At 36.3% G+C, this 14,461-nt stretch overlaps 1 protein-coding gene across 1 annotated transcript; it reads left to right on the plus strand.

Annotated features, from left to right (window-relative positions):
* The first annotated feature begins 11,886 nt into the window (after positions 1-11,886).
* Positions 11,887-14,094, plus strand: LOC131944890 (uncharacterized). Its single transcript, XM_059305803.1, has 2 exons — positions 11,887-12,226; positions 12,735-14,094. The coding sequence occupies exons 1-2, from the start codon at positions 12,078-12,080 to the stop codon at positions 14,092-14,094; spliced, it is 1,509 nt and encodes a 502-aa protein (XP_059161786.1). The 5' UTR covers positions 11,887-12,077.
* Positions 14,095-14,461: the final 367 nt, after the last annotated feature.

Genomic DNA, 14,461 nt, shown 5'->3' on the forward strand with positions numbered 1-14,461 from the left:
TCAACGGAATCGAATACCAGTTTATCAACAGAAACAACCATAAATTCAACAACGGAATCTACGTCCAGTTTTACAACACACAAGTATTTTCCCACGACAAGTTTTAAAATTACATCTGTAAGCAACATCACACAAGCCAACATCACAAACACGTTTAATGATAACACTGACTCAGAGAACAACACTACTACAACCATTATTATTGTTGTAACTATTGTTGGTGTTGTTGTAATTGTCTTATGTTCTATTCTTGGATTTGTTTTCTGGAAAAGACACAAGAAATCAAATACAAAACAAAAACGTTTGCCTATTATTAATAGGCCGTTTGAAGGAAACGCTATCAGTACGAATACAGATGCTGAAGGCATTAAAGTAAAGTTTACAAATGGCATAAGTAGAAGCTTGAATGAAGAAATACACAATTCTAATTCAAACACTTCTTCTTATTGTTTCGTTGATGGTGTTTACACTATTTTAGAAGAACATGGGGATAACTCTTCAAGTAGCATTTTTTGTGAAGAAACTTTGGATGGTTACACAACTATAGAAGAAACGGAAAATAATTCTCCAAGATTCGCTAGCCTTGGTGATAAAAATGGCTTAGGAAATTACAACAATATGTTGGACACTACAGGCAGGAAGTTGATACTTAACGTTGATAATATTGCAGCAGTCGCCAACACAAAACAGATCAAAACCGAAGACGAAACATGTCAAGATAAGGATTTAAGCGTTGAATACACCACCATTGAAGGTAAAGCCAGCAGCGACTACCAAAGACTAGGACAAGAACGACGTGATTTAAAAAACCCTTACCAACAGTTACTACAAGTTGAACAAGAACAACAACTCGTGTTGTCAGATCAAAAGTTATCTCCCCTTACAGTCACTAAATCTGTTCAAGGACAGGCAACTCTCCAGATTATAGACGTTGGGGCATGGGTAGATAACTCTTCTAACACAGAAGGAAATAGCTTTGATAACTCTTATCAGAACACCGCACTAGATTGTGGCACACTTAAATCTGCAAGTGGCATTCAAAAGGATAATCTAGACCACACTGCTGTAATGAAAAAGTAATTTATAAATGCAAATTAACGCATGAGCTTGATACAAAGAAACTACTTTAATACATTTCCAAAACAAACAACTTCGTCCATGAAAGTATAGAGCAATAGAGCAAAAATGACTTTTGAAATATTTAATTAGTAAAAGATGTCTTCTTTATAATTATATATTCACATGCAAGTGTAATTGTTGTAATATAACTAAATAACTGTTTAGAAAAATAAAAAAAGAGCATAATCAAAATAAAAATAAAACTATGCAGTTGTATTGTTTTAAAATGGGGTTTTATTCAAAGGCTGATTAATATACAATATTTAAAATAAATATATGTGAGTAAAAAAAAGCGTTACATTTTCTGGTAGGCTCACACATAAGGAAACTTTTAAAATAGGTGAAACTTTCCGGCTTTACTCCAAGACTATGGTATTAGGCGGTAAACCACTTTCATTTTACCCAAGATCTTTGTTTTCGCTTGGTAAAATACATCAATGCCGCGGTTTCCAGACTCTGTTTTATCAGCGACCTTTTGTTTCAAATGCATTAATAAACACTTGAAGTAAGATTTATTGATCTGACGAATTTTTTCAGTGTGAGTAAAAGTCAAATCAAGTGAGTGGAACGTTCCTGAGTCCAACAAGCTCTGATGGGTACCTAACTCATGTTAGGAAAAGTAAAGGCGGCTGGGCACAGTGCTGACCCCCCTATTATTTCTTCATATGCCGAGGTCAAGAAGCATATGAACTATACTTCCTCTGTTCAATGGATCGCTAGATCCAAAGAGGAATTTTTAATTTACTTTATAGACATCAGTGTCAGGTACTAATTAGAGCTGAGTTGATTCAAGCATGATGTGCGAAATTATGCTCTGATCATAACTCAAATGTTAACTAATGATCTAGTCAAATATGTGTCTGTCACAATCCTGTGACTTATGAATACATTTCTATGTCGTCGCTGTGGAAATCGTGTCACCATTGGTGTTACCGTAATATAAAAACACCAGTGGCGTTTACAAAGCAATGACACCATTTAAAGAGTGAAATCGAATCGAAAAATCGTAAATTGTAGGTTATAAACAATGTTTAATCTTGTCAAACCAAAAAAAGCAAAAATGTTTACATGTGGTGGAGTGACACCGGGCGTTACCCGACCAAGTAACGCCGATAAACAAAACCAACATAGATCAAGGTAGAAAATAGGAAAATAAATCAACTTTTTATTTATAATAAAGTAGACTCTTGTACAACAACATCGACCTTAGTTTTACTGGATACTTTCTATTTATCTCTCAGCTATTGATCTCACGTTTTCTCAATACCTAGCACAAGTGTTCTTGCACTCAGCTGAGGTCACCGCACTATCTCTACAAGGAAGTAAATCGCGTATCTATTTACTGAGTTCTTCAAACAAGTGCAACAGTATTTGTTATTTATAAGACCTGGGCTGATAATGTTTGTGATTTAATGTTGTAATATACATGATCATTGTTTCATTTGTTTCATTAGTCTCCACACAAAATATTTAAACGTTTACAGACATGGTACGTGTCATACGTGCATTTACCTTGATACAGGTGTTATGTCATTTTCTTGCTGAAGTAAGACCTACTGTTTGCACTGGATATATGGAGTTTGGCCACGGGTTCGATAAACGCACGATTTATTTTAATGACATGTGTTTTGACAGGTAAGAAAACATTATTTGTATTAACGTATGCTCTTAATATTTTCTTCTGTAAACCTTACCAGGAAAAAGTAGACATAAGTTTCTAACCATTCTATCACGCAGCCTTTTTTAAAGACCTCCTAAGATATCTTGTGAATTGATTTGAAATTAATTCATTGCTCCACTACTACTTCTCATCTATTGGAATATATTTTGTATTAGCGTGTTTGTACTGATGGGTAATGCCATACTTATCCAGGGTCGATAATATAGTCAAACTTAGAAGGGAAGTAAATCATCTGTTTATGTAATAAGTGATATATTGCAAACGACATTTTAAGCTGTGCTTTCAAACAGAAAACAAACGCGCTTATAGTATTTATGTTTTATTAAAATTTAAAAAAAAATTATTTATCTTAAACGTTTTATTATTTCGTGAATATCATTAATAAGTTGTTTTTAGGTATCCATATTCTAAATTTCGCACAAATCCCATTTTTCACATTTTTTAATATTTCATACAATAATATAAATTTAGTGTTATAAAGCAATTATTTTGAAAATCTATTAACCCTTACTTCTAACTGTTTCATTTATTTCCTTACCTACATTTCTTTCCTCAGGTTCTTTTAGTGCATGCTTGAAAAATACGTTGAATGTGTCGCTTTCTATTTGCCTACAGATCATCCAAATGTGTCATCAGGAACTGCATTCAAAATAGTTAACCCAGGAATTAAATATGACTTCGTATCTGCTTATGAATGTAATTTCCATGAAAATCCATTTTATATTAGATGTTTTTATTGGTGGGAACCAATTTGTCCGGGTTTAACTTTCAACAGTACGTTGTTTGACAGATGGGTTGTTCTCAATACAAACAATGTCAACATGACAGGTATTGGACTAACGAATCGCTCGAGTTCCTGCCTGAATATCAAACAAACAATTTACCACAAAGTTGTGCATGTGACTACGTCGACGACGACACTGACAACTACATTAAACAACACAAGAACGTCACACCTCACAACAACGATGCCAACGCCAACAATTAGTTCTGATACCTACAACATTGGAAACGTATCCAGTAACTCACAACAACATGACGACAAAGATAACTCATCAACAACAATAATCATAAGTGTTAGTGTTGTTGGTATTGTAGTGCTAGTAATGTGTGCTATCGTTGGGTTTATTGTCTGGAAAAGACACAATATAAAACTAAACCAATCTGCTTCAGGTATACATTCACTTAGTGGAACATTGAAAGAGAAACATATAAACAACAGTAAAGACAAGCAAAGTCGCGGAACTAATAACAGGCAAGAATGTAACCAATGTCTAGACAAAACTACTACATTTCCTGATCTAACCATAACCGTCTCCCTAGGTGCAACTTGTCCAGAATATTCCACAAGTTTAATAGAAGACAATTACACAACCGTAACTGAAGAAGAAATCAACAACTTCAGATCTATAGATCACGTTTTAAAAACTAACATCGGAAACTATATCAATACAACAATAAAGAAAACTGAATTCCCGAAATGCAATTTGAAAGAAATAAACACAGATTGTGTCGCAGACGATACCAATTATGGCTACACACAAGACAAAACGTGTGTTGGTAAAGACATTACAACAGACTACTACAACATTGTAGCTGAAAACAACAGTATCTACGAAAGACTAGGACAAGAACGACGGGATTTAAAAAAGCCTTACCAACAGTTACTTCAAGTAGAACAAGAACAACAACTCGTGATGTCAGATCAAGAGTTATCTCTCTATACTCTCGCTAAACCTGTTTTAGGGGAGACAACTCTGCAGATTATTGACGTAGGGGCATTGTTAGATAACTCTACTCACCATATTTAAAAAACAAATAGTGACAAGCTTTAATGTAAATCAAATGTCGACACTAGCAAGAACAGAAAGGCTGTAAAAATTATAAACTGCTTTAAATGTTGTGAACTAACAGTTTAACAACAATCACAATAATCAACGTACATGCCTATAAAGTTGTTTTTTTATATCTCATATAGGCACACTACTGTAAAAACATTATATTTTACATATAATGCTAAAAAAATAAGTGTACCATGTAATTCATATTAAGCCAATAATGTTTGAAAGGTAATTATAATTGTACTGTCGTTACCCGCTTTGATTAGATATGCATTTTGATAGCTACTTATTACTTTACACATTATCCTTTCATAAAAGTATTATTTTGTAAAGCTTATATTTCAAATAAACATACACAGTTAATTTATTATGTTAGTAAAACGCAACGAATTCGTGCATTCTACAATCGTCATTGTATTATGTTTACAGGGAAGTAAAATCCCTTATCTGAAAACTTATCTGAATCTCTTATCTGAAAACAGTTCTGCAACATGAATCTCGTTAACTGCTGAGATTTTAGATCAAACCGGATACGTTTTTTTGTTCTGAATTTTATCAAGGATTGTATCTTGTTTGATTAGTCTCCTCACTATAGTAATTTAAAGTATACAGACATGGTAGCCTATATGTCAAACATGGATTTACCTTGATACTTATGCTATGTTATGTTTTTATTTATATGCGACATATTTTTTTACACTAGGTATATGGAGTTTGTCAATAAAATCGATAAACGCACTACTTATGTTGACGATATTGGCAGATAGAGTTCAAATTATGCTTGACATCGGCATATGAACCGATGGTGTGATCAGCACTATCCCCAGTCGCCTTAGTTTCCCAAACATAAGCCAGGTACCCTACATAGCTGTGTCGACTCACGGACATCCAACAGTCACACTTCAAAACCGAGATTTGAACACGAGAACCACCGGGTTAGCAGTCTAACACACAAATACTTGACCACTCTGTCCCACTCACCTTTTTTACAATAAATACCACACATGAATCTAGCCTAGATCAAGACATACCCGAACGTCCTGACAAAACATGGACCAAATTTAAAATAACATCACGCCATAAATGTCTCCCGTGTGTGGTACAAGACACACAATTGTTACATTGGGACAACAACTACAGCCTCATGGGATGTCAACCCTATCAGATCTTCCCGTCACGGTTTAAAACACAAATGTTGAAATGTATAACAACAGTGGCGTAGCGAGGGGGTGCGGGGGTGCGGACCGCACCGGGTGACACCATTTAATGGGGTGATACCCAGGCAAAAAATTGCAAAAATATATAAAGAAAAATGATAATTCCACTTAGTTAAGTGATTAATTTGAGTGTTAAAAAGTCTTTTAAAAGGAACATTTGACAAATCCCCACAAGGGTGGAGGGAGGGGGGGGGGTGCAAATTGAAAGTTTGAGGGAGGGGGTGCAAATCAAAAATTGAAAGTTTGTCCCCCGGCACCGGGAAGGGTCGCTACGCCTGGTGGGGGGGGGGGTGACGCCATTAAGTGCCGCACCGGGTGACACCCGACCTCGCTACGCCACGGCATACCAATATTATTGTTACTGCACAGAGCTTGATACTGACACAATGCATGTCTTTACAAACGAAACCTGAAGGTACCTAGAAATTAAAAGTACAACATGTACAAAAGTAACGTAACAACGTTTTACAACTGTTATAAGAGATTCTAAAAGGTAAAAACTGTCACGAAATAAACTAGACTAAATTAGGTTAGAAATTGTATGGCGTTGTAAAATAAAACAACACATTGTTGTATGGCGTTGTAAAAAAAACACATTGTTGTATGAACAGATGTAGGTCTATCTATTTTAATTAGCAAACTACTAAGTCATGTAAAAATGTATTAAAATGCTGCCTTTGAGAGTATTATATTTTTGCAAAAGTACAGTCGCACTGAGTATAGTGTTAAATAAAAGCCAAAGACAAGCTTATTTGTAAAAGCATCGTATCTGTGACACAAAGATTTAACACATTCGATGCAACTATCTATATATATAAAGCAAACTGGTCAAGTGCCCGATAGGGCACTTCCCGGCGCCGCAGGCGCGTCAAATTTGGCACGATGGTGCCTTGGGGAGATAGAACACGAGGGCCGGTGACGGTTGGACGAAAAGTCGACGGAGAGGGGGTCAAAACTGACCTCGACTGACCAGCGCCTTATATGGGCTATATTACGAAAAAAAAATTTCCTCCGACGACCCCCCTTGAAATTTTGTGAAGTGGTAGGAGAACGCCTTGGGGTGTCACAAAAAACTCGGCATATCTGGGAAAACTTCGTAAAGGGGTCAAAACTGACCAGTCGTATTTCCCTATATAATCTTTGTATTTTATGGGAAAAACAGAGGGTCATTTCAACGCGGATTTTAGGGTACTTAAACTCAGTATATCTGGCTAATTTTTTGCATAGTCTTAGGTAAATGGCTTGACCTTTAGGGAAAACTGTCGGTTCGACTCAAAGCCATCGACGAGTGCTGAAAAGTGACCGCGAGTGAAATTCTCTTTATATGAGCTCTATTACGAAAAAAAATTTCCTCCGACGACCCCCCTTGAAATTTTGTGAGGTGGTAGGAGAACGCCTTGGGGTGTCACAAAAACTCGCCATGTCCGGGAAAAATCGGGAAATGGGTCAAAACTGACCAGTCGTATTTCCCTATATAATCTTTGTATTTTATAGGAAAAACATAGGGTCATTTCAAAACGGATTTTAGGGCAATTTTTAGGTTACTTAACGTCTGTACATCATGCTAAGTTTTTGCATACACTACTATAGATGACTAGGCCGTATGGAAAAACCGTTGGTCAGACTCAAAGCCCTCGACGAGGGCTAAAAGATGATCGTGAGTGAAATTCTTTTTATATGTGATATATATATATTAAAAAAATTGACGAACGATCCCCTTAATATTATATGACGTCGTAGACCGACCCTGGAGGGTAACAAAAAAACTTTATTCCCGTCGGGAACAGCCATTATAGTCGTTAAATATGTTCATATACCGTAATTTCTTATATAAGCATAGCAACTGTTTGTAAAAAAAAAAAAAAAGTAAACAGACGTACGTCATACGTTCAGTTTTCAAGGGAGGTAACGTTTTTAAAATTATTATTTTTCAAATAATTGTATACTATTTTAAACAGCAACAGAAAATGAAGAAGTATAGAATTTGTTTCAGTACAAATTTAAGTTGATAATTTAGTTACGTATCCTAATTAAATAAATTTATTAATTTTAAAAGGCAATGTAATATAAACTATGAGATATACTGTTCATTGAACCTTTGTAGTTCTAATTCCATTTTAGTTATAGATTGCGTACTTTCCAATATCTCTTATATTTAAATTAAAATGACAAACAAAAACATATTTTCTAAAGTTAGCATTACTGTTTAAATTAAAGCACTCCACACCCAATCCATCGCTAAGTAATTAAGTATTCAAGTTCTCAAATGTTTTTTAAAAACCTAAGCGAAGCTAGGCAGTATGCCTAGTATATACATATTTGCCGTTTAAATACTCGGTAATCTATTGCAATTATGAACAAACTCATTTATAAGTAAGATTAGAATTTTTTTTTACAAATTTGTTTAAAGCTGCTTCCCATTTATCTATTATTATTAACTAAGGGAAAAAATTTTTAATAATTATTTCCAAATTTAGTTTTAAATAAAAAAAAATAATTCAGTATTGATAAAACTAATGAAGCAATGACTGTATTTTAAAGAAATAAACAAATAAAATTAGTTGTGTGTTTTGATTATCATTAAGTTTCTTTTTAATAAACAGAATTAAAATTAATATTTAGTTTAAAGAGAAAACGGTTAGGTAAATTAAAATTAAAATTTGTTAATCATTAGTCCATAGGAAGGCACATTTTCCAAATTTGTTTGTTATACTCTGTTTAGCGAAAAACATTACATGAACAGAACCAGTTATGAGGGTGGTGGTAAAAGAAAAAGTAACCACCAGTTGTCTTCTTCTTCTTCTTCGTTCTTAATTATTAGTGTTGAAGGGGAGCGAGATTTATCTGCCAGTGGGTTTGAACTCGAGACTTTGTTCGAAGTTATCAACCATGAGGGTTCGAACTCAAGACTTTTCGGTTTAGCAACCATGAGCTTTACCGACTCGACCACGCCGACCCCCACCACCAGTTGTGAAAGTGGGGTTTTTGTGGTTATATGACTGTGGTTATATGTATCCGTAATGTATACTGTAATACACAACCAGTCCGGGGATCGTACCGTGTTAACGTCTTCTTTAAAATCGTAGCCTGCCACAGTTTCGAGAAATCCAACACAAGTACAATTCAAGATATACTATAATGGTTTATTATTCAACACAAATCAATTGTTCTACTTCTACCCTAACTACGTCCTAAGTTCTACTGTCTACTTCTTCCATCTAACTGCTCCCTAACTCTGCATATCTCCGAGGGTTCTCTACCGCTACCTGTCACCAGCTCCTGACCCACGCTTCACTGGTCATCTGACCGTCCCACGTGACCGGTCAGCTCCTGTATTTCCATTGGTCTACCTAACTAAGCTATACTCTGTTTCTGTTAACTTCTACTTGACCTATCTCACGTAAACTTGCGTCATCACACCTGTGTTTTATATTTGCTACACCGTGTTCAACGCTTTATATACTGACGATAGAGCCTAGGTGACAAGGAATAAAATAGCTAAATTCTAATACACATTGACAAACACAGTGGTTCACTCAAATCTACTAACAAAATCAGTAAGAGTTAAAGTATACAACAGGTCTACTTTATTTCTCTGTGGTACAGGAAAACACAGTCTACTACAAACAGCAATCGAATAACTAATTATAAAAATCCCATAAAGTATATTGAAGGCCTTATATAACATAGTTACTTTATTTAAATGAAAATAATTAAAAAGTTGGATAAATATATTAATAGGTTTAATGGATGCTCTTCGGCGGTTTACTGACGAACACAATAATTTACAACAATCCACTTACATTAGCCTTAAAAGTAAATGTAACTGTTATAACTGAGCCCAACCCCCTCGTCCCACCGCTAGTGGGTAGCTACCCCACCCTCCTCCGGCCCCACACCTGAACTGTGACAGCGTGTACTGCCCTCCCCACCCCCACCCCCCACACCTGAACTGGGACACAATGCATCAGTCCCACCTAGGATTTTGCAGGCGCCCGTCCCTCCCCCTCGCTGGAATGCCGGGGTCATGCAGGGGTTAAGGAACCAAAAGCGTCAAGCTTGGGCCAGAAAGATAGGACAGTTGGACATTAGGCTGGTTAGAATGTAGTCGTGTTTTTTGTATTCTTGTAAAGTGTGGTAGGGCTGGCCCCTATTAGGCCAGCCGCTATTAATGAACTAGTTCTGCTTCCTTAGACGATAGTAAGACTACCATATACAGTGTAGTTCCATTATCTATGTTATTAAACCTGTTCCGCTGAAATTGTGTTGGCGTTTCATTTGAACCTCTCACTTCAGTCAGAGCCGGCGTTAGGAATACGCGGGGCCTAGGGCCAACCATCCGCGCGGGGCCTTTCCATTATATATATATATATATATATATATATATATATATATATATATATATTTGTATGTATAAAAGCCTATATAATGTGATGTGCACATAATAAAACAAATGTTTTGGAGTTTATAAGCTAATGTCAAACTTTCCACTATAATAACAGATTTTTATCTCTCCCATGTATTAACCCAATGTTCGTAGTTTTTTTTTTCCTTTGCTAAGATATTAAATCACTTTTAACAGTTATGTAATTCATACCAAATCACTTAAGAAAATTTAATCACGTGCCGAATAATTAGGAGAATAAAGTTTACAATACAGCGAACTCGGCCTGATGTATCAAAACAGTATAGACTTCAAAATTTGTTTAGAATTCATACAATATTTTAAAACCAAAATCATTATTGTCTTAATTATTGAACGGGTGAATCCTTAAGGTGACACAACATAACAACAGTTTTAACTTTCTTCCAAAAAATAATAATAAATCACTCTGTTTAATGCCGCCTGATATAGATCCTAAGGCCCCCCCCCCCCTCGTCGCCCTCCTCCCAACCCTCTGCACGCAACTGAATGTTAATTTTGTTATACCAAGACAGGTAGGCCTACATATAGAGTTTCTTCCAGGCATCTTTTTTTTTGGGGGGGGGGGGGGGGGGGGGAAAGCCCCCCCCCCCCCCCCCCGAAAACGAAATGAAATTTATATAATTTTTAAAGAAAATATATACTTTTAACAGTGTCCGCCGCCCCCCCCCATGAAAGTCAGTCTACCGCCCCCCCCCCGCCCCCCGAAAATGTCAAGTGCCCCCCCCCCCCCGGAGAAAAAAGTCTGGAAGAAACTCTGTACATATACGACATTATACGACATCTACAACAAGAAAGTTAGGGACTAGAGTTCATTAGGTCACTAACTGTCTACTATTGACATCCCGTCTGCTCACTAAAAGGCAGTGTTTCTTCCAGACTTTTTTCTCCGGGGGGGGGGGCACTTGAAATTTTCGGGGGGGGGGGGCGGTAGACTTTCTTCGGGGGGCGGACACTGTTAAAAGTATATATTTTCTATATAAATTATATAAATTTCATTTCGTTCGGGGGGGGGGGGGCGGTAAACATTTTTCGGGGGGGGGGGGGGGGCGAAGTCCCCCCGAAGAGATGCCTGGAAGAAACTCTGCTAAAAGGACGTCTTCGTCGGTCCGCATACAATAGGGTATCTCTTCACGTGGGCTAATTCTCGACCGCCATCTCCAGTCAGCTCAGGTCAAATGCCAGGCGACCGTACCCTACACAAAGGGTTGGTGTGACACTATTTTTGTATCGAATTACGACCTGTCCCAGTTCAGGTGGGACTCACCAACATCGACCGTGGTCTCAGTTATAACAATCAACAACGTCGGCATTCGACAATTTAGTTTTTCCCAATTGAATGCAGCAACAATTTTGTTAAGTTTACGAACTAATTCAGATAACAATGACATTGCTGAAGCGCGGGGCCCCTTCAAGCGCGGGGCCTATGGCGACCGCCCCGTTCGCCACCCCCTAACGCCGGCTCTGACTTCAGTCATCATCACCATACAGATTACTCCGTTCAAAACAGTAACAATATAAAGTAACATGTAGGCGTATGTATGTGTTCAACAATGATGTAAATAAAATAGGTTGCGAGGTCAGACACTTAACACGTCTGTGTTGGATGCGGATCTCTATCTGTACGCACACACGGATTTAATATAACACATGATACAGTTATAGTTTAACTTTTAAAAACTCAGACAATTTTAGCAGATCATCATATTTTCATCTGAGATAAAAACTAGGACGTAATTTATACCTGAATATAGGATTTAAATCCGACATGCTATTGGACTAATAATAATAAAACAATGTTTGAATCTAATCTTAACCTGGTTCTATTGCTGACGTGTGTTACGTGTGTGGTTCGCGTCCACCACGTTGAGAGTTATGTTGTTATGGTGTTTTCATCGGATAACTTCCAAAGCACGATTCGATTTAGTGCATCATATTTCAACTCGTAAGCAAACTATTTCATACTAATGTAGTTTTCTTATTGATTAAGCTTAACCGGTTAAATGTTTTTTTTAACTTAAACGACAAAAATTAAAAGATTATTGTTTGTTTTATAGTCCTACAGTTAAAGAATGGAGAATAAGTCATGTAATGAACAATGTTTTTTATTAATGCGTGCATTTAAATACAATGTCATGTATTTAAAAAAACTTGAAACTGCTCAAAAGAATGTATTTTGACCAATACATTCTCTACCGTTTCTTATACGAATGTTACAACATTAATTCATATTCATTGTTCGTCAATCATACTTTAACTTGGGTTTCAGTTTTAATAATTATATAGTTTCAATCATCAATCTAATCAGTAAATATTAAAGTATATAAACTGCTGGCTTTGAACTGTTTTGCTGCGCATATTACAAATTGCTGTCTACGCATTATACTGAAGCAAATGTTTTATCGTAGTAAATTATAAAACTAAATAAACACTATTTTTTTCTTCTTCAACAGGTTATTTGACTGCATGCTTGAAAAATATGTACGTTGTCAGGCAGACTACCAGTATAACCACAATTTCAAGAGACACGAAGTGACGTCAGTTAAAAGGTCCAGCAATACAGATGTAGCAGCATATATTTGTGAAGTACACAATTCTACTGTGTGGTCCGGATATATTCTGTGCTCCACCAGAGTTAATCAATGTCAATTGTCTAATACGTGCAGGTCTTTTACAGAAGGTATATTTATATTAAACAGCAATGTTTATCTGTCTGGTAGCAATATCGAGAGCTGCGTAACAAGTTGCGTAAGTCTGACGTTCTACCACATAACCGCACCATCCACCAAACCTACAATAATAGCTACAACCAGGCCAAGGATCAGAGTTCGGCCCATCACAAACACATCATTAAAACCTGTCGGAACAACATCATTGAACACTGTGAGAATGACATCATTCAATACTGCCACAATGACACATTTAACCAACACAACTATGTCCGATACACCTTCAAACAATTTGTCTTCATCAACGCTAATCGGAGTGGTCGTACCTGGTGCTGTGTTTCTTGTTCTATGTTTTTCTTTTGTTTTTCTTTGCTGGAGAAAACGGAAGTCTCGAATTGACCAATCAAACTACAGTCTGTCATCGAATAGTATTCGTTTAACAGAGAAATCTGTTTATGTCAATAACAACATTGTAACTACAGGAAAACATAATCAAATGGGATCTAGTCTTGATCAAAGCAGAATTGAAACTACAGAGCAGCTGTATATAAATACAAGAGAAACAGCTGGAGACTGTTCTAAATATGGCGTAGAAGATGGTTACACAGATGTAGAGCAAAGACAAGATTGTTTCTACACAACAATCGAAAATGGGACAGATAACACTGACAGATCCAGATCTCATGGTTTAAAACGTGATACTTTGGATTACAACAATATAGTGATGGAAAATGTTGTAAACCAGGACACAACGACACTCACAAACACCAAGGTTAATTCTTGTGGGGGTGTAAGCTCAAATGTAGACTACAACAATATTGTAGAAAACCCAGGCTCGGAATATCAGAGACTTAGGCAAGAAAGACGGGAGTTTTTAAACCCGTATGATTGTTTTGTAGAAACAGAGAATAATAAAGAGTTATCTCCCTGTTCTATCGCTGAATCTGTTTCAGGGGAAACAACTCTGCAGGTAATCGGGGTAGGGGCATGGGTAGATAACTCGGGGGATATCAAAAGTAACAGTAAACATTACCGTAGTCAAAGCAATACTCAAGATGGTGATTCATTCTATCATGAACCTACATGTGATGGTGATAGGAACATTTTGGGATATACCTTAATGAATAAATGGGATGAGCAGTAACGTTTTTTTAATAAATGTATTGTTAAATTGAAGTAACTGATTGGTACAATTCTTCTAAAGTTTACGATGCAGTCAAGTTTTCAATTATGCAAGCCTTAAAAAAGTATGCTTTAAAATAAAACTTAAATACACGATTAATTACCACTGTTGTGTTAAAAATGTGGATATACTTATTTTAACTGTATTCGCCCCCGTTTTATTGTTTTATATTTTTAAAAAAATAGGAAATGCTCTAGTTGGTAAATTTAAGTTATGATGGCTATTTGTTAAAAGAGATGGAAAACCTTATAATAATACTATCGTTGTGTGAAAGCTGAGTATGGCGGATATAAACTAACCAAATATAGTAACACTTGACAATAAGAAA

This window comes from Physella acuta, unplaced genomic scaffold, assembly GCF_028476545.2.
Source record: "Physella acuta isolate Inbredline_101_S28 unplaced genomic scaffold, ASM2847654v3 ptg000007l, whole genome shotgun sequence".
Classification (NCBI taxonomy): domain Eukaryota; kingdom Metazoa; phylum Mollusca; class Gastropoda; family Physidae; genus Physella; species Physella acuta.

Excerpts from the sequence above, each read along its gene's own strand:
- LOC131944890 (XM_059305803.1), top strand. The coding sequence starts at position 12,078 with ATGTTTGAATCTAATCTTAACCTGGTTCTATTGCTGACGTGTGTTACG. Across the intron at positions 12,227-12,734 it reads AGTGCATCATATTTCAACTC|GTTATTTGACTGCATGCTTG; the intron begins GTAAGCAAACTA and ends CTTCTTCAACAG.